General features: G+C 46.9%; 1 protein-coding gene across 1 annotated transcript in view; it reads left to right on the top strand.

Moving 5' to 3' along the window:
- ACSF3 (acyl-CoA synthetase family member 3) overlaps positions 1–14,397 on the top strand; it is a 59,049-nt gene extending 44,652 nt beyond the window's left edge. Inside the window, exons 7-9 of the mRNA XM_082269607.1 lie at positions 4,301–4,435; positions 4,529–4,640; positions 14,079–14,397. Coding sequence (XP_082125733.1) covers positions 4,301–4,435; positions 4,529–4,640; positions 14,079–14,226 — 395 coding nt within the window. The 3' untranslated portion in view covers positions 14,227–14,397. The remainder of the gene's footprint in view (positions 1–4,300; positions 4,436–4,528; positions 4,641–14,078) is intronic.
- The last annotated feature ends 3,999 nt before the right edge of the window (positions 14,398–18,396 follow it).

The following is an 18,396-nucleotide window of genomic DNA, read 5'->3' on the forward strand; positions in this document are numbered from 1 at the left end:
ACTGCCAGGGTCAGGTCAAACAAATAGGGCAGTTTAGGATGGGCGTAAATGGAACTAGTGCATGAGCATGGGACAAGTGTAGGTGGGACTGCCAGGGTCAAGTCAAACAAATAGGGCAGTCAGGGATGGGCATAAGTGGAACCAGTGCATGGACATGGGACAAGTGTAGGTGGGACAGCCAGCATTGGGTCAAACAAATAGGACCGTCTGGGATGGGCGTAAATGGATCTGGTGCATGAGCCTGGGACAAGTGTAGGTGGGACTGCCAGGGTCAGGTCAAACAAATAGGGCAGTTTAGGATGGGCGTACATGGAACTAGTGCATGGGCAGGGGACAAGTGTAGGTCGGACAGGCAAAGTCAGGTCAAACAAATAGGGCAGTTTGGGATGGGCATAAATGGAACTAGTGCATGAGCATTGGACCAGTGTAGGTGGGACTGCCAGGGTCAGGTCAAACAAATAGGGCAGTCTGGGATGGGCGTAAATAGAACCAGTGCATGGGCAGGGGACAAGTGTAGGTGGGACAGCCAAAGTCAGGTCAAACAAATAGGGCAGTTTGAGATGGGTGTAGTGAAACAGGCAGCATGGGACAAGTGTAGGTGAGACAACCAGGATAAGGTCAAAGAAATAGGGCAGTTTTGGATGGGTGTAAATGGAACCAGCATATGGGCATGGGATCAGTGTAGTTGGGACAGTCATGGTCAGGTCAAATAAATAGGACAGTCTGGAATGGGTGCAATTTGGATCAGCGTATGGGCATGGGACCAGTGTAGGTGGCACATTCAGGGTCAGGTCAAATAAGTGGTATGGGATGGGTGTAAATAGATCCGGTGCATGGGCATGGGACAAGTGTAGGGCAGTTTGGGATGGGGGGTAAATGGAACTAGTGAAAAGGCATTGGACCAGTGTAGGTGGGACAGCCAGCGTTGGGTCAAACAAATAGAACAGTCTGGGATGGGCGTAAATGGAACTAGTGCATGAGCATTGGACCAGTGTAGGTGGGACAGCCAGAGTCGGGTCAAACAAATAGAACAGTCTGGGATGGGCGTAAATGGAACTAGTGCATGAGCATTGGACCAGCGTAGGTGGGACTGCCAGGGTCAGGTCAAACAAATAGGACAGTCTGGGATGGGCGTAAATGGAACCAGGGCATGGGACAAGTAAATGTGGGACAGCCGGGTCAGGTCTAACAAATAGGACAGTCTAGAATGGGCGTAAATGGAACCAGTGCATGGGACAAGTGTAGGTGGGACAGCCGGAGTCAGGACAAACAAATAGGACACTATGAGATGGGTGTAGTGGAAGAGGCAGCATGGTGCAAGTGTAGGTGAGACAGCCAGAATAAGGTCAATGAAATAGGGCAGTTTTGGGTGGGTGTAAATGGAACCAGCATATGGGCATGGGACCAGTGTAGTTGGGACAGTCAGGGTCAGGTCACACAAATAGGACAGTCTGGAATGGGTGCAATTTGGTGCAGCGTATGGGCATGGAACCAGTGTAGGTGGCACAGTCAGGGTCAGGTCAAACAAATAGTCTGGGATGGGTGTAAATAAATCCGGTGCATGGGAATGGGACAAGTGTACATGGAATAGCCAGAGTCAGGTAAAGAATAGGACAGTCTGGGATGGGTGTAAACAAGGGCTGACTGGCAACTTTTGGCCCAGGGGGAAAGTAAAAACCAGAGGCCCATGGTGCAGCAACTCGGCCCCCTTTCCACTCTCCCTCTTCCCGGCCTCCTCCTGACCCCCATTCCAGGCTAATGCTCCACTCCAGGTACTACTCACCGACCGAATCCTGGTTCCCAACCTGGCCAGCAGGGACAGCTTGGTTGGGGCTGGCTGGGGGAGGAGAATATCCAGTGGGGCATGGAACAAGCCTCTGCTAAGACACAGTTTTACACCATTCATGCTTGGATGAGGAGGCCTATGCTCTGTCCTTGTCTTCAACCCACACTCAATAGGTCAGTGGCAGGGACTTTTTACTTCTCTTCACCAGGAATCCTTCAGGCATGTCTTTGGCAGAAGCAGTGCAGTCTTTTTATGGGGCATCGGCACAGCCCAAGGGGGCAATTGCCCCCCTGCCCCCTGGCCCAGTCCTCCCCTGGGTGTAAATGGAATAAGCTTATGGGCATAGGACAAGTGCAGGGGGGGGGGGGCAGCCAGAGTCCGGTAGCTATAAAACAACCAGTCTGAGATGGGTGTTAATGGGGTTAAATGGAACAGGAATGGTCATGGGGGGTATGACTAGAACATAATTTGTAAAAAAAAAAAAAAAAACTGTTGGTTGGCTATAGCATGGGCAGCCTGAACCTACTACATTCAGAAGGTTGTATTTAGTACAGATGTTGGCTTGTGGAATAGTGGGACAGTCAGATTTGTGAGACCATCAATGAGATAGCCTAACATTAGTATACATGGAGCTGCCAGGGTCACTTGGCTTGATATATAGAATGGCCAACGTCAAACAATGGTGAATGGAACAGCAAGATAATCGATAAAACAGGGCAGCTGGAGAATGGGTACGAATTGTCTGGCTGAGTGCAAGACAACCAAAATCATCCAAATACTGAAGGTGTGTGTAAACTGGATGGAATAGGGTGCCTTAGGACTGAAATGTCTGAGGCAAAACAGAATGGGACAGCTACAGTAGTGTAGGACAACTGTGAGGAAGATGAAGGTGCCTTGGGAGACGTCTGCTCAATAACTCCATATATGACAAAAGAAGAGAGACGGCTATGAATGAGAAAACCATATGCTGCCCATAGATGGATCAAAATTTGTCCAGTTTAGAAAGGACTGGCCAAATTTTGATTCATCTATGGCCTTTCCCACTCAACAGAAGCCAATCTAATGGTCGACTTCTGTCCAGCTGGACTGTTGGAACATTTTGCTCGGTCAGATGGCTGCACCCGCTGATCGTTGTATTCTGACAGCGGTGGAGTCCTGTTGTAAGAATACAATGGCGCAGCGATAGGGATGCCTCCATCCACCTCACATGTGTGGAAGGGAGATTCCGTTCCTTTTTATTTCTAATCAGCCTGCCTGCGGATCGATAAAAAAACAAAAGACAAAGTGAAGCATCTATGGCCAGCCTTAGATTGCTGTATAGGGAATGAACAGTAAGAACAACCTCCTGCGCTCGAATGTGGTGCTTAACTTGGTCGGTTTTCCACTCTTCCAACCTATGGCCTGGCGCTGTGATGCCATGTGGCCCTCTCAGGACTCTGGGTGTCCCTTCACATGCAGCACTGCAAAACAGACAGAAGGCCCACCAGCCTAGCACAATATCTTTGTACACACTTTATTATTGACTATTGATAAATAAAAGCAAAAAATATACTCACAAACGTACAGTTTCAACAGGCATGTCAGATGATCAAAATGTGAGTCATCAGATCCGCAATGCTTAGCTTGTAGCACAGAAAGACGCTTCAGCGTTCAATATGGCTAATGCGTTTCGAGGGGCTGCCCCTTTTCCTCAGAGCCAAAAGATCTTTTTTTGTCTCTGAAGAAGAGTGGCTGCCGCTCGAAATGCGTTGGCCTAATTGGACTCTTATGGGTCTTCCCGTGCTACAAGCTTAAGCGTTCTTTATCTGATATGCCTGCTGGCACTATGCATTTGTGAGTATGTTTTTTATTTTAAAGTATTTTGATAAAGTGTGTACGAAAGTAATGCTCTAGGCTGGCGCGCCCTCTGTCTGTTGTTTTTGTAGTACTGCTGTATAGGGTTCAGAAAATTTTGGGCCCCTGTGGGGCTGAACGGGAAAAATGTACACATGTATGGCTAGCCTTTCACAGCTCTGTCCCACAACAGAGCCAGGTGGGGTTTGTTGCTTTTCTCTGCTGCAGTAAAGAAATGTGGCTTTGGTTACCTCCCCAACCGCAGCCCTTAATTGGGGAGCCCCATCAGACTGATAGTCATCACTTTCCTCTCTACTTTCAGCACATGTGTATGCAGTGCACCTGATTGGCTCAGAATACTGACCCTCCCTCTTCCACTTTGAATTCTACTGCAGAGAGGAAGGTGTCAACAGGATAGATTTGGGCACTTATACTTGTGGCATCTAAAAATATATATATATATTTTATATCTACACATCTGCTTTAAATAGTGTTTCTTTTCTGCCTGGATTAGGGTTCAATACTTTTGGAAGTGAACTTTTTCCATCTTTTAAAACCAGATGGATGAATATTTATTATATGGGAGGAGGGGTTTGTGGTCATTGTTCCCTTTCCTGATTGAACCCGATGATTGTTCTGTATCCCTTTTTGTTGCATTTTTTTTTCTTTTTAATTCTCCAGGGGACACAGCAGTGTATAAAAACGGATCATACTGGATCCTCGGCCGAACTTCCGTAGATATAATTAAGAGTGGAGGGTACAAAATTAGCGCTTTAGAAGTGGAGCGCCACCTCTTGGCCCATCCAAGCATTACAGGTATGTATTTTATAAAAGAAAAAAAATGATTGCACCCACAGATATTTTGAATTTAGTTTTTTGTTTCTTTTTATCTGCTATCCTCCTGTGTAGATGTGGCTGTCATCGGAGCACCTGATGGTATCTGGGGACAGCGCGTGTCAGCCATTGTGAAACTTCGAGATGGACATACTCTTTCCTTGAATGAACTAAAGCAGTGGGCAAGGTGAGAAGCTAAAAAAATTTTTTGTTAGTAATCTCTCACGTTCTAGAGGCCTAAAGTGGTTCTAAAGCCTAAACACTGGTTACACTGATGCATTCCTTACATTAAGGTAAAAAATGTTTAGATAGTAACTCCCCCGCCCCCCCTTCCTATTCGATCTTCTAGTGCTGTGCCCATCTGCAGCGGCTTTCTCTCCTCACTTCCTAGTCTTACATGCTTTGCCGAGGTAGCAAGAGCCATTGGCTCCTGCTGCTGTCAGTCAAAGCCAGTGATGGGGAGCGGGGCAAACCCCTGCTGTCTGTGTCTGTAGACGCAGGCAAAGTGGCTCAGGAGCGACCCCACACGAGCACCCCCTCCCATAGGAAGCCGCTTCCTATGATGACACTTGCCACAAAGAGAGGAGGAGCCAGAAGCACCCACGGGGAACCGGGGAAGAGGAGGTTCAGGGCTGCTCTGTGCAATTCCATTGCACATAGCAGGTAAGTATACACATCTTTTTGTTATTTTAATTTATTTTAAATTAAAATAGCGGCGCAATCTCGATGTGCCTGTGTCCCTCGGACACAGAGCAACAAGTTGCGGCAGGAGGGCCCTGTGATTGGCCCTCCTGATCCCATGACGGCTGTGTCCAATCACAGCCGTCATGTAATGTAAATACAGCCGTTGTAACGGCTTTGATCTCTTCTTCTCCTCACACAGATCCTGTCAGTGAGGAGAAGAAGATGATCTGTGCTGCAGCCAGGGGATCAGTGAGTTTTTCTAATTACTCACTGATCACAGGGGGGGTCTGTGCTGGTAATCAGAACATTGATTACCAGTGCAGCCCTGGGGGGGGGGGGGGGGTGCCACTAGAGCCACCAGAGATGCCCACCCATGACCACCAGGGATGCGCACCATGGCCACCAGGGAACCAGGGATGGCAATCAGGGCTCAGAGAGCCTGCCAGTGGTGCCCTCCCTATCAGTGCTGCCCACCAATGCCATCTATCAGTGCTGCCCACCAGTGCCCATTATTGCCATCTATCAGTGCTGCCGACCAGTGCCCATTATTGCCCACCAGTGCTGCCTATCAGTGCCGCCCATCAGTGCCGATCAGTGCCACCTATCAGTGCCCATCAGTGCTGCCTATCAGTGCCCATCAGCGCTGCCTATCAGTGCCCACCAATGCTGCAAATCAGTGCCACATATCAGTGCTGCATATCAGTGCTACCTATCAGTGCTGCATATCAGTGCCACCCCATCAGTGCTTCCTCATCAGTGCCTGTCAGTGCGGCCTCATCAGTGCTCATCAGTGGAGGAAAAAAACGTATCTATTTACAAAATTGTATAACATAAAACAAAAAAACTTTTTTTTTTTTCAAACTTTTCTGTCTTTTTTTATTTGTGCACCAAAAAATAAAAAACCTTGCGGTGATAAAATACCACCAAAAGAAAGCTCTATTTGTGGGGGAAAAAATTACACAGATTTGGTTTAGGTACAGTGTTGCATGACCGCGCAATTGTCATTCAAAATGCAACAGCGCTAAAAGCTTAAAATTGGTCTGGGAAGGAAGGGGGTTTAAGTGCCCGGTATTGAGGTGGTTAAGTCAGAGCAGCACTTAAAGCAAAATTCCGGGCTAGACCTATCTAAGCCTAAAACTGCTTCCACCTTCTTTCTTTCTTCCTTTTTTTTTTTTTTTTTTTTTTCTTCATGTAATTCAAAGTTTTATTGAGAGTCTTTACAATATAATAGCACATGGGTAGCAAACTATGTCTACATAGAAAATAAATTGTTTACCTGGACAGTCAAGATTTACATAGAGAAATAATTATAATGAACATTTCAAGATAGAATTTGAAAGAACATTTGAGAGAATTTGTTTGCCTCCAATGTGTATGACTACAAAATTAACTTGTTCGGCTATTCCACTATATTTACATAGGGTAGGTAAATGGGGGGGGGTAGGGGAAAAGGGAACAAAGATGAGTGGGTTTTAAGGGGGTGGAAAGAAGGTTTTCTCCCAGGCTTCAAGTGCTGAGAGGGGCTAAAGTGGATCTTCAATGCATCTGAGCAGCACAATCTAAAAACGCTATTTAATTCATTTTTATTATTCAGAGCAACCCCCCCCCCCCAATCCATCCATGCCACTGTGCTTTATTTTGCTGAGAAATTGCTTTGAAAATCACCCCCTAGCATTTCTGGATGTGGCCATCTTGAGTAAGGGCGCATGATTCATGTAGCATTTACTTCCTGCCCTTAGCTCAAGTATGCATGCAAGAGAGTGTGCTTAGCTGAGAAAACCCCTCCTCCTCTCTTGGGATGCATGACATCACTTGCCTAGGCAAGAAACCAGGAAGTATTTTGTTTGTTTTGATACCCTCCTTTTTATTGTTGGCATTGAAATGTACTCGCTGTTGTATATATACTCTTGAGCTGCGATGTCCTTCTTATATGTACATGCTGTATCTCGCACAGTTTAATAAACTTTGCTTCTGATTAAAAAAAAAAAAAGTAACCAGGAAGTAACTGAAGAAATGTAAAAAAAAAAGTTTTAAACAAGTAAATATAATCTACTTTCCTATCTATTTCCTTATGATAGCAGCATGAGGACTAAAAAAAAAAAAATCAATGTTGATTGGGAGAATGAAGTTCCACCTTTTAAGATGGTTGAGGGTCCTGGCGGATCGCAGTTTATATTGGGATTTGAGATGCCGTTTTACGATTAGACATTTGTAATTTAAATTTAAACATTTTAATTCTTTTTTGTAATTCCTGTATAGCACAATTAACATGTACAAAGAAGGTAAACAGAGTACCATCTTAGGAAGTTCACTGGATAACATTACAAGAGGGTGCTCCGCCTTCCTACAAGAGGGTGCTCTGCCTTCCTACAAGAGGGTGCTCCGCCTTCCAACAAGAGGGTGCTCCGCCTTCCTACAAGAGAGTGCTCCGCCTTCCTACAAGAGGGTGCTCCGCCTTCCTACAAGAGGGTGCTCCGCCTTCCTACAAGAGGGTGCTCTGCCTTCCTACAAGAGGGTGCTCTGCCTTCCTACAAGAGGGTGCTCCGCCTTCCTACAAGAGGGTGCTCCGCCTTCCTACAAGAGGGTGCTCCGCCTTCCTACAAGAGGGTGCTCCGCCTTCCTACAAGAGGGTGCTCCGCCTTCCTACAAGAGAGTGCTCCGCCTTCCTACAAGAGGGTGCTCCGCCTTCCTACAAGAGGGTGCTCCGCCTTCCTACAAGAGGGTGCTCTGCCTTCCTACAAGAGGGTGCTCTGCCTTCCTACAAGAGGGTGCTCTGCCTTCCTACAAGAGGGTGCTCCGCCTTCCTACAAGAGGGTGCTCTGCCTTCCTACAAGAGGGTGCTCTGCCTTCCTACAAGAGGGTGCTCTGCCTTCCTACAAGAGAGTGCTCCGCCTTCTACAAGAGAGTGCTCTGCCTTCCTACAAGAGAGTGCTCCGCCTTCTACAAGAGGGTGCTCCGCCTTCCTACAAGAGGGTGCTCTGCCTTCCTACAAGAGGGTGCTCTGCCTTCCTACAAGAGGGTGCTCCGCCTTCCTACAAGAGGGTGCTCTGCCTTCCTACAAGAGGGTGCTCCGCCTTCCTACAAGAGGGTGCTCCGCCTTCCTACAAGAGGGTGCTCCGCCTTCCTACAAGAGGGTGCTCCGCCTTCCTACAAGAGGGTGCTCCGCCTTCCTACAAGAGAGTGCTCCGCCTTCCTACAAGAGAGTGCTCCGCCTTCCTACAAGAGGGTGCTCCGCCTTCCTACAAGAGGGTGCTCCGCCTTCCTACAAGAGGGTGCTCTGCCTTCCTACAAGAGGGTGCTCTGCCTTCCTACAAGAGGGTGCTCCGCCTTCCTACAAGAGGGTGCTCCGCCTTCCTACAAGAGGGTGCTCCGCCTTCCTACAAGAGGGTGCTCTGCTTTCCTTCTAACACCTATACTAACTATCCTGTAGAAGGAAGATGGATATTCTTACCTATTCTTATGGCGCTCCGGTCCGGTCACGTAATCTCCCCAGCGGCCGGCTTTCTGGGGACAGGAGAGAATACATAAAGCAGGATTCAATGCCTGGGCAGTGACATTACCCATTGGCTTACACAGGGGCATCCATGGTCAGTTACCTCTCTTCTCCCTGAAGCTGGCCGCTGATCAGGTGACCAGACCAGAGCTTCCTGAGAATATTATTTATAGCACTTTACATATATAATATATACTGTATATATATCAGTCTCTTCCCTCAAGGAGCTTACAATCTAAGGTCCCCAACTCACATTCATACATAGGGCCTATTTTAGACAGGAGTCAGTTAACCTACCAGCATGTCTTTGGAGTGTGAGAGGAAACCGGAGAACCCAGAGGAAACCCATGCAGGCACAAGGAAAACATGCAAACTCCATGCAGTTAGAGCCGTGGTTGGTATACAAATCAACGACCCCAGCGTTTTTCTTCCTGTATAGGTAAGTATATGCATCTTCCTTCTACAAGGTAGTTAGTAATGGGTGTTAGGAGGGGGTGGGAGCAGTTTTATGCCTACTTAGCTCTAGCTTGGAATGCCACTTTAATTGAAGTTTGGGCAGAAGTAGCAGCCTTGCTTACAGACTAGGCCTGGAACTCACATGTACTACACAACGGGTACTACACAACAGCTACTACACAATGGGTACTACACAACGGATACTACACAACAGCTACTATACAACGGGTACTACACAACTGCTACAACACAACGGGTACTACACAACAGCTACAACACAACAGGTACTACACAACGAGTACTGCACAACGGGTACTACACAACGAGTACCACACAACGGGTACTACACAACGAGTACTACACGAGTACTACACAACGGGTACTACACAAAAGGTACTACACAAAAGGTACTACACAACGAGTACTACACAATGGGTGCTACTCAATGAGTACTACACGGGTACTACACAACGAGTACTACACAACAGGTACTACACAACGGCTACTACACAACAAGTACTACAGAAAAGGTACTACACAACGGCTACTACACAACAAGTACTACAGAAAAGGTACTACACAAAAGGTACTACACAATGGGTACTACACAACGAGTACTACACAATGGGTGCTACTCAACGAGTACCACACAACGAGTACCACACAACGAGTACTACACAACGAGTACTACACGGGTACTACACAACAGCTACAACACAACGGTTACTACACAATGGTTACTACACAACGGGTACTACTCAACGAGTACCACACAACGGGTACTACACAACGAGTACCACACGAGTACTACACAACGGGTACTACACAAAAGGTACTACACAAAAGGTACTACACAACGAGTACTACACAATGGGTGCTACTCAACGAGTACTACACAACGAGTACTACACGGGTACTACACAACGAGTACTACACAACAGGTACTACACAATGGGTACTACACAACGAGTATTACACAATGGGTGCTACTCAACGAGTACCACACGAGTACCACACAACGAGTACCACACAACGAGTACTACACAACGAGTACTACACGGGTACTACACAGCGAGTACTACACAACAGCTACAACACAACGGTTACTACACAATGGTTACTACACAACGGGTACTACACAACGGCTACAGCAGCTACTACACGAGTACTACACAATGGGTACTACACAACGAGTACTACACAATTGGTACTACACAACGAGTACTACACAATGGGTACTACACAACGGGTTCTACACAGGGATACAGAAACTGATGTGAAGAATAACAGAGATACTTGCTGCACAATGTGCCTCCACTTCAGCAGTATGGTTATGGAGTTCCCAGATTATAGAATCTGTTTAAGGAAAACCAAACAATGCAAAAAAAGAATGCTCAGCTCACTCAGACCTCCAACTACTACTTGTATGTGCATGAAGTTCAGCCACCTCTTCACACAGCAGTGCAGCGGCTGGTGTGCGATGCGATCTGGCTGAGATCAGCGCTGTGATCTATCTTTTTATTTTCTTCAGGCAATCCACTGACTCGCACTGCGCGGCTGGCAATTGACCTTTATAAGATGTCTGTGTGACGTCCCCTAAGGTCAATTGCCAGCCGCGCAGTGCGAGTCAGTGGATTGCCTCGCACTGCGCTTCCCTAAAAAAAAAAAAATTACTGCATGCATTACCACCGCAACACAGCGGGGTAAACGGGGCACATCAGAGACCAGGCATTCTGTCCACGTGGTGGGACTGCGCTGGAATAGCCACCCAACACAGTCCCACTGCAGCTGGTGTTAACCAGCCCTGAGTGTGCTGATAGATTGGGCCTGAGCCAGGGAAGAAGATTATTTTCCATAATACAGGGGGGGGGGGGGGCTTTCCACTTCCTCCTTCTGCATGAACTGTGCTATCAACATGATGTAATAGAAGGGTTCAATATAGCTTGTGAGACCGTCTGGTAGTGGAGTGCTGGAATTTTATATAGCGTGTGAGACCGCCTGGTAGTGGAGTGCTGGAATTTTATATAGCTTGTGAGACCGCCTGGTAGTGGAGTGCTGGAATTTTGCACATTAGTTGCTCTTCATTAAAAGATGATAATTTAAAGCAGAACTTCACTCTCTTAATCACCATGGACTATTTTTATGCCTAATACTGCTAGCATTAGTAAATATAGATAGGAAGGTATATCCTATTTAATTGCTTTGAACAATTTTTTCTTTACATTTTGTCAGTTACTTCCTGGTTCCTTCCCTAGGCAAATGATGTCATACATCCCAGGAATCTTCAGGGATGGAGGAGAGGAGGAGGGGTTTTCTCAGCTAAGCACATTCTCCTGCTTGTATGCCTGAATAAAGGGCAGATGGATTCCAGGACGTCAATGCTACATTAACATAGGAGTGCGCAGCCTATTGCATTAGGGTGTGCACTCCAAAGCTCAAACACGCGGTGCTGATCACTCGCTGTGTTCATTCAGAAAGGGAAGGAGGCCGGTAAATTACATACCCCACTAATCCTAAAACATCCCCCTATTTGCAGCCGCAGCAGCAGCCGGTGGGAAAGAAGAGGAGGGAAGCTGGCAGCGCTGCTGGGGGGGCCAGGGCAGTAGTGGGGGAATCTGCGCTGCACGGGGTGATTAGAGTGTGCCCTGGGACACCTGGTACACCCTGTGTGTACTTCTACAGTATCTCACAAAATTAAGTACACCCCATTTTTGTAAATAATTTATTCTATCTTTTCATGTGACAACACTGAAGAAATGACACTTTGCTACAATGTAAAGTAGTGAGTGTACAGCTTGTATAACAGTGTAAATTTGCTGTCCCCTCAAAATAACTCAACACACAGTCATTAATGTCTAAACTGCTGGCAACCAAAGTGAGTACACCCCTAAGTGATAATGTCCAAATTGGGCCTAATTAGCCATTTTCTCTCCCCGGTGTCATGTGACTCGTTAGTGTTACAAGGTCTCAGGTGTGAATGGGGAGCAGGTGTGTTACATTTGGTGTTATCGCTTTCACTCTCACATACTGGTCACTGGAAGTTCAACATGGCACCTCATGGCAAAGAACTCTCTGAGGATCTGAAAAAAAAAGGAATTGTTGCTCTACATAAAGATGGCCTAGGCTATAAGAAGATTGCAAAGACCCTGAAACTGAGCTGCAGCCCGGTGGCCAAGACCATACAGCAGTTTACCTGGACAGGTTCCACTCAGAACAGGCCTAACTGACAATGTCCAAAATGGGCCCAAAGTGTCAAAATTTTGTGTGGCCACCATTATTTTCCAGCACTGCCTTAACCCTCTTGGGCATGGAGTTCACCGAGCTTCACAGGTTGTCTCTGGAGTCCTCTTCCACTCCTCCATGATGACATCACAGAGCTGGTGAATGTTAGAGACCTTGCTCTCCTCCACCTTCTGTTTGAGGATCCCCCACAGATGATCAATAGGGTTTAGGTCTGGAGACATGCTTGGCCAGTCCATCACCTTTACCCTCAGCTTCTTTAGCAAGGCAGTGGTTGTCTTGTTGGTGTGTTTGGGGTCGTTATGTTGGAATACTGCCCTGCGGCCCAGTCTCTGAAGGGAGGGGATCATGCTCTGCTTCAGTATGTCACAGTACATGTTGGCATTCATGGTTCCCTCAATGAAGTGTAGCTCCCCAGTGTTGGCAGCACTCATGCATCCCCAGACCATGACACTCCACCACCATGCTTGACTATAGGCAAGATACACTTGTCTTTGTACTCCTCACCTGGTTGCTGCCACACACGCTTGACATCATCTGAACCAAATAAGTTTATCTTGGTCTCATCAGACCACAGGAGATGGTTCCAGTAATCCATGTCCTTAGTCTGCTTGTCTTCAGCAAACTGTTTGCAGGCTTTCTTGTGCATCATCTTTAGAAGAGGCTTCCTTCTGGGACGACAGCCATGCAGACCAATTTGATGCAGTGTGCGGCGTATGGTCTGATCACTGACAGGCTTACCCTCCACCCCTTCAACCTCTGCTGCAATGCTGGCAGCACTCATATGTCTATTTCCCAAAGACAACCTCTGGATATGACGCTGAGCACGTGCACTCCACTTCATTGGTCAACCATGGCGAGGCCTGTTCTAAGTGGAACCTGTCCTGTTAAACCACTGTATGGTCTTGGCCACCATGCTGCAGCTCAGTTTCAGGGTCTTGGCAATCTTCTTATAGCCTAGGCCATCTTTATGTAGAGCAACAATTCTTTTTTCCAGAGAGTTCTTTGCCATGAGGTGCCATGTTGAACTTCCAGTGACCAGTATGAGAGAGTGAGAGCGATAACACCAAATGTAACTCACCTCCTCCCCATTCACACCTGAGACCTTGTAACACTAACGAGTCACATGACACTGGGGAGAGAAAATGGCTAATTAGGCCCAATTTGGACATTGTCACTTAGGGGTGCACTCACTTTTGTTGCCAGTGGTTTAGACATTAATGGCTGTGTGTTGAGTTATTTTGAGGGGACAGCAAATTTACACTGTTATACAAGCTGTACACTCACTACTTTACATTGTAGCAAAGTGTCATTTCTTCAGTGTTGTCACATGAAAAGATAGAATAAAATATTTACAAAAATGTGAGGGGTGTTCTTACTTTTGTGAGATACTGTACATGAATCATCTGCCATTACTCAAAATGGCCACAGCCAGAAATGCCATGGGGGATGTTTTTTAAAGTGATTTCTCAGCAAAATAAAACATTAAGGTATGGGGGGGGGGGGGGTTGCTTTGAATATTTAAAATGAATGAAATCGTGTTTTTGCTCTGTGGTGCTCAGATGAAGTGTAGTTCCACTTTAAATGAACTGATTGCACTTAGTGGATGGCGCCTTGTTGAGAAAAAAAAACAAAAAACAGCATTGTAATTTTTATTAAATGCAAAGCTATGGTCGCCATACACCAGTTTGCAGACACCAGCATGTATGTGATGATGCATGTAACTAAGCCAGGCTCCCTTTTCTCATTTAGGGCATTCATGGCCCCGTACTGCATTCCTGCTGAGCTCATCCGGGTGGAAGAAATTCCCCGAAACCAGATGGGAAAAATCAATAAAAAGCAACTGCTGTCTCTGTTCTATCTCAAGCCAGAAGGGGGGAATCAGACTATACCTGCCTGAACACGCGCTCCTGTACACCCCGGGAAACAACACTCACCCTACGCCCTGCATTCAGGGGCTCCAATCACTATGCAGATACCGCGGTGGATGCCTGCACTGCTTTATGCGGCCAGCTTCTGTAGGTGGTAAAACATGATTCTGTACCACAGAATGGAGAAGAATATCCTTCTGATACTTGTGATAAATCGGCAAAATGGTAAAATAAAGGTTTGGACCATGCTGACACATTTGTAAGCTTTAAAGAGACCCTGTCACATAGTTAAAGGAGATGTACAGGGAAAGCTTGGTTAGAGTTCATTCTCTTTGTTACATGTATGTGCTTTTCTCAAACGGTTGAATTCTGTTATAGGGTCTCTTTAAGGTTTAAAAAGTCTTTGTAGATATAACGCATACCCTCATTTCCTCCATTTCCCCTCCCCCATGGATCATACTGCAACAGGGTTGCCAACTGCCCGCAAATTTATGGATAGTTTCTAAAAATCTGGTGATTTAGGCCCCTTTCACACTAAACCAATGGACCAATCAGGTCGGCCTGTCAGACCGGACCTGATCAGACCATCCATAGTTGTCTATGGAGCGGCGGATGTCAGCAGACATGTGTCCACTAACACCCACCGGCATCGATTACTGACGCTAAAAACAGACGGATGGGGATCAATTCCCCATCCATCTGGTGAATCCGATCAGATGACAGTCAGATGGAAATGGACAGCCAGTCCGTTTGCATCCGATCACCCCATAGAGAACAGCGGGTTTCTGCATAGCATTGATCCCCGCCAAGCAGGCAGATCTGTTTGACAGAGTCCCCCTCCTCTAAAAGAGGCCTTACAGTACAAATTGTTTGTAAATGTCTGTCACAGACAGTGGCTGCCCATAAAAAAATATGGCCAAAGGGCAGGCGAGCGCGCGGTGACGTCATGGCGCCTTTGGTGGCTTTTATCAATTATAGGACTGTAGGTGGAGCCGGCACTTGGAAGTAGGAGCACCACCAGCTCCTGGGACTGTCACTGGAAACAGGTGGTCTGGAGGAGAAAAGGTGGTGATGAGGAAACCAGAGGAGCCACCAAGCCGCCCAGGGGACCGTGTCTGACAACCCTGCAGCCGAACGAGCAGTGGAGGAGGTCAGTGACAGCTCCAGCCTCCAGCCAGGCCACACAAAGATGTAAGAGGGGAGTGAATACACAAAAGTAAGGGAGCCACTTATATAGGGGTCCCCCTTATATTAGTAACTCCCCCTTACCTTTGTGTATTTACTCTGCAAAAGGTGGTATGTGGACACCAGAGTCACGCCCCCACCCTCCCAACCAGAGTTAAGTTTCCTACTGAATCTCCAAATATAAAGAATACTAAAAGCAAATCAACCTGCCACCCAAGTTGACAGGCTGACTCTGCCCCCCTCCTATCTCTGCCTATCTATTGACCAATCCCTGTGATGGGCATCCTCAATGGCTAACAGTGAGGCATAGGAAGCTCTAGAACAGCGGTGTCAAACTCAATTTCATTGCGGGCCACATCCCCATTATGGTCGCCCTCAGAGGGCCAGTTCTATCTGTAGCCCACCACTATCAGAAGTCAGGAGCCCCCCCCACCCTTTCATCCCTTACATCACAGCGCATCCCCTTTACCATGCGCTGCTGCTGGGAAGAAGCTGGAGGCAGAGCTGGGAAGCAGCAACTGCAGTGTCTGGAGGAGGGCTGGAGTCAGCTGCCGGAGTCTGCTGAATGGTAAGACCAGTGGAGGTGGATAGGAGGGGGTGCTGCAGCTGCACAGAGAGGTGCAGGATCTGTAGGAGGAGTTGTGTCCTCCTCTCTCCTGCCAACTGCTAAGTTGGGGGGATGGTCCTCACTGCTGCCAGCTGCTGAGACAAGGTGGGGGCAGAGATGAAGGAGATGCAGCAGCTGCAGGAGAGGTGCGAGGGCCACATGAAATGGCCTGGAGGGCCGGATTCCGCCCGCAGGCCTTGTGTTTGACACCTGTGCTCTAGAAGATGCATTTGCTGGTTTTTATTAGTGTGGAAGAAACATTAGATTGTAAGCTCCTTTGGGGGGGCAAGGACTACTGTGAAAAAACATTAGATTGTAAGCTCCTTTGGGGGGCAAGGACTACTGTGAATTGCTCTTTTACTCTGGAAAGCACCACACAATGTGTAGCACTATAAATTTGGGTTAAAATATGACATTAGCTTTGTTTTTTTGTGACAGCTAATTAAACCGGTTTGTGTTCTCCCCTAAGCGTAGGAATTCTACATGTTGACCTTGGTGTACAGTGAACTTCCAGAAGCAAAAATATATTATTTAATTTATGTTAATTTTATTTGATTTTCAATTTTAACTCCAAAAAGAGAAATAGATTAAAAAAAAAATAAAGAGTGCATCTATTTTTACTTGGACTGGAAGCTGTCTGTTTTGGGATCTACAAATGTACTTTACATGTGTATAAAAATATAACATTTGGCCTTGAACCTTTGTTCTCTATTGGCCATTACTCAGCACTGCAGCTCAGGTCTCTGCTGTGCACACCCGCTCTCATTAGTGGACTTTAAAGCGAGGCTAATGCTTTAAAGTGTAACTCCACTTTTGTTGAGAAAAAAAACATCCCCCTCTGGGTGATCTCTGTACATTGCAGGGATTATAACAAACTTTGTTGCAGGTTCCTTCCTTTTGTTATTCTGAAGAAATCATTGTTTGTTCCTCTGTGCTGAGTGGGTCTAATTAGGGATGCACCGATACCATATTTGGATCGGATATCGGCGCTGATATGGCCATTATAGCTGGATCGGGGGATCGGTAACATTGACCGATCCACTGGCCGATCTGGTTTTTGCTTGGTAATGGCTCAGCCATCCCTTACTTGGTGCAGTAGTAGTATGGGATGGGAGCCGCTACTTCCTGTATACTTCCTATATAGGTCTGGCTCACAGGCGGAGTGATATCAGATGCACTCCACCTGTGAATGGAGGAGCCGTACACATGAAGCAGCGGCTTTGCTCTGTACTGCAGCCGTATGCTTTGTGTGTAGCTCCGGATCGGTTCCGGTATCGGCGATTTCGCAACGCCAGATATCGGTATTGGGTCCAAAAAAGTCGGATCGGTGCATCCCTAGGTCTAATGGGAGTGGTTTCATAATTATCTATCAGCTGTGGCAGCTGCAGGGCTCTAATGAGGAAATCTGCTGGGCCTGCATCCCTTTAGACGTGTTCCTATTGGGAGGATCTCACCAAAAATGACTTTTTTATTGCAGGGGATGCCAGAAATCTGACTTGTATCTTAGTGCAGACTTCTGGGAAAATTGGTGAGCCAATCACACAAGCAGGAAATTATGTTTCTGGGGGGTGTGGTCAGTATACATTCTGTGTACAGAACAGCTCCAGGCGGCCATATTGCATTTTCAGAAAATTACAACAGCTGCAGATTGAAAAGGAAAGGTAATTTTTAATAACATTTAATTACAATATGATGTGTCTCACAATTGTATACGCTATATTGTTTTTTCTTTATTTGCTATTTTTTTTCCCCACGAAAGTGGAGTTACCTTTTAAGTCTGTGCCTGAACTGTTTTTTTTTTTTTTTTAGACTGTTTGTTTCTATCCTGGATAGAAGTCTTTCTTTCTCTGACTTCTAAAAAAAAAAAAAAAAAAAAAAATAGACACAAGAGGGCGCGATCTAAGTGCAGAATGCCATGTCTTTATTAATAAAACCAAACAATGGGCACTCACGTTTTTAGATAACTGCCATGAGGCAAACAAGGCGTTTGCTTTCGGCAGCATTTTTTCAGGGGGGCGGCACCGCCCCCCCCCCCCCCCCCCAGGCTGCAGAACTGCTGTGTACAGGCTATGGTGCTCTCTCCTGGGACACATGGCTACCAGCTCCACCAGCGCCTCTTCAAAACTCTGCCATAACTGCAGAGTGTGGGATCTGGACCAGGATCAGGGGTGGACTGGGCGCTTCTGCAATGGAATCGAAGGCTTCTGAAACACAATACACCCTCAGATCTGGGTGCCTCCAGGCTGTTCCTCAGCGCTGCTTGACGGCAAGCAGAGCCGGCATAGGCAGAGGGGAGAGCGTGCATGTGTCCTGATCACAGGGAGCCGGCAGCTCGCACACAGAACTCTGCTCTCTTTTTTCGCTCCTGTAGCTGCACATGCGTCCTAATACCTTGCTATTCCTACTG

This window comes from Pelophylax lessonae (genome assembly GCF_965119305.1).
Source record: "Pelophylax lessonae genome assembly, chromosome: 10".
Classification (NCBI taxonomy): Eukaryota; Metazoa; Chordata; class Amphibia; order Anura; family Ranidae; genus Pelophylax; species Pelophylax lessonae.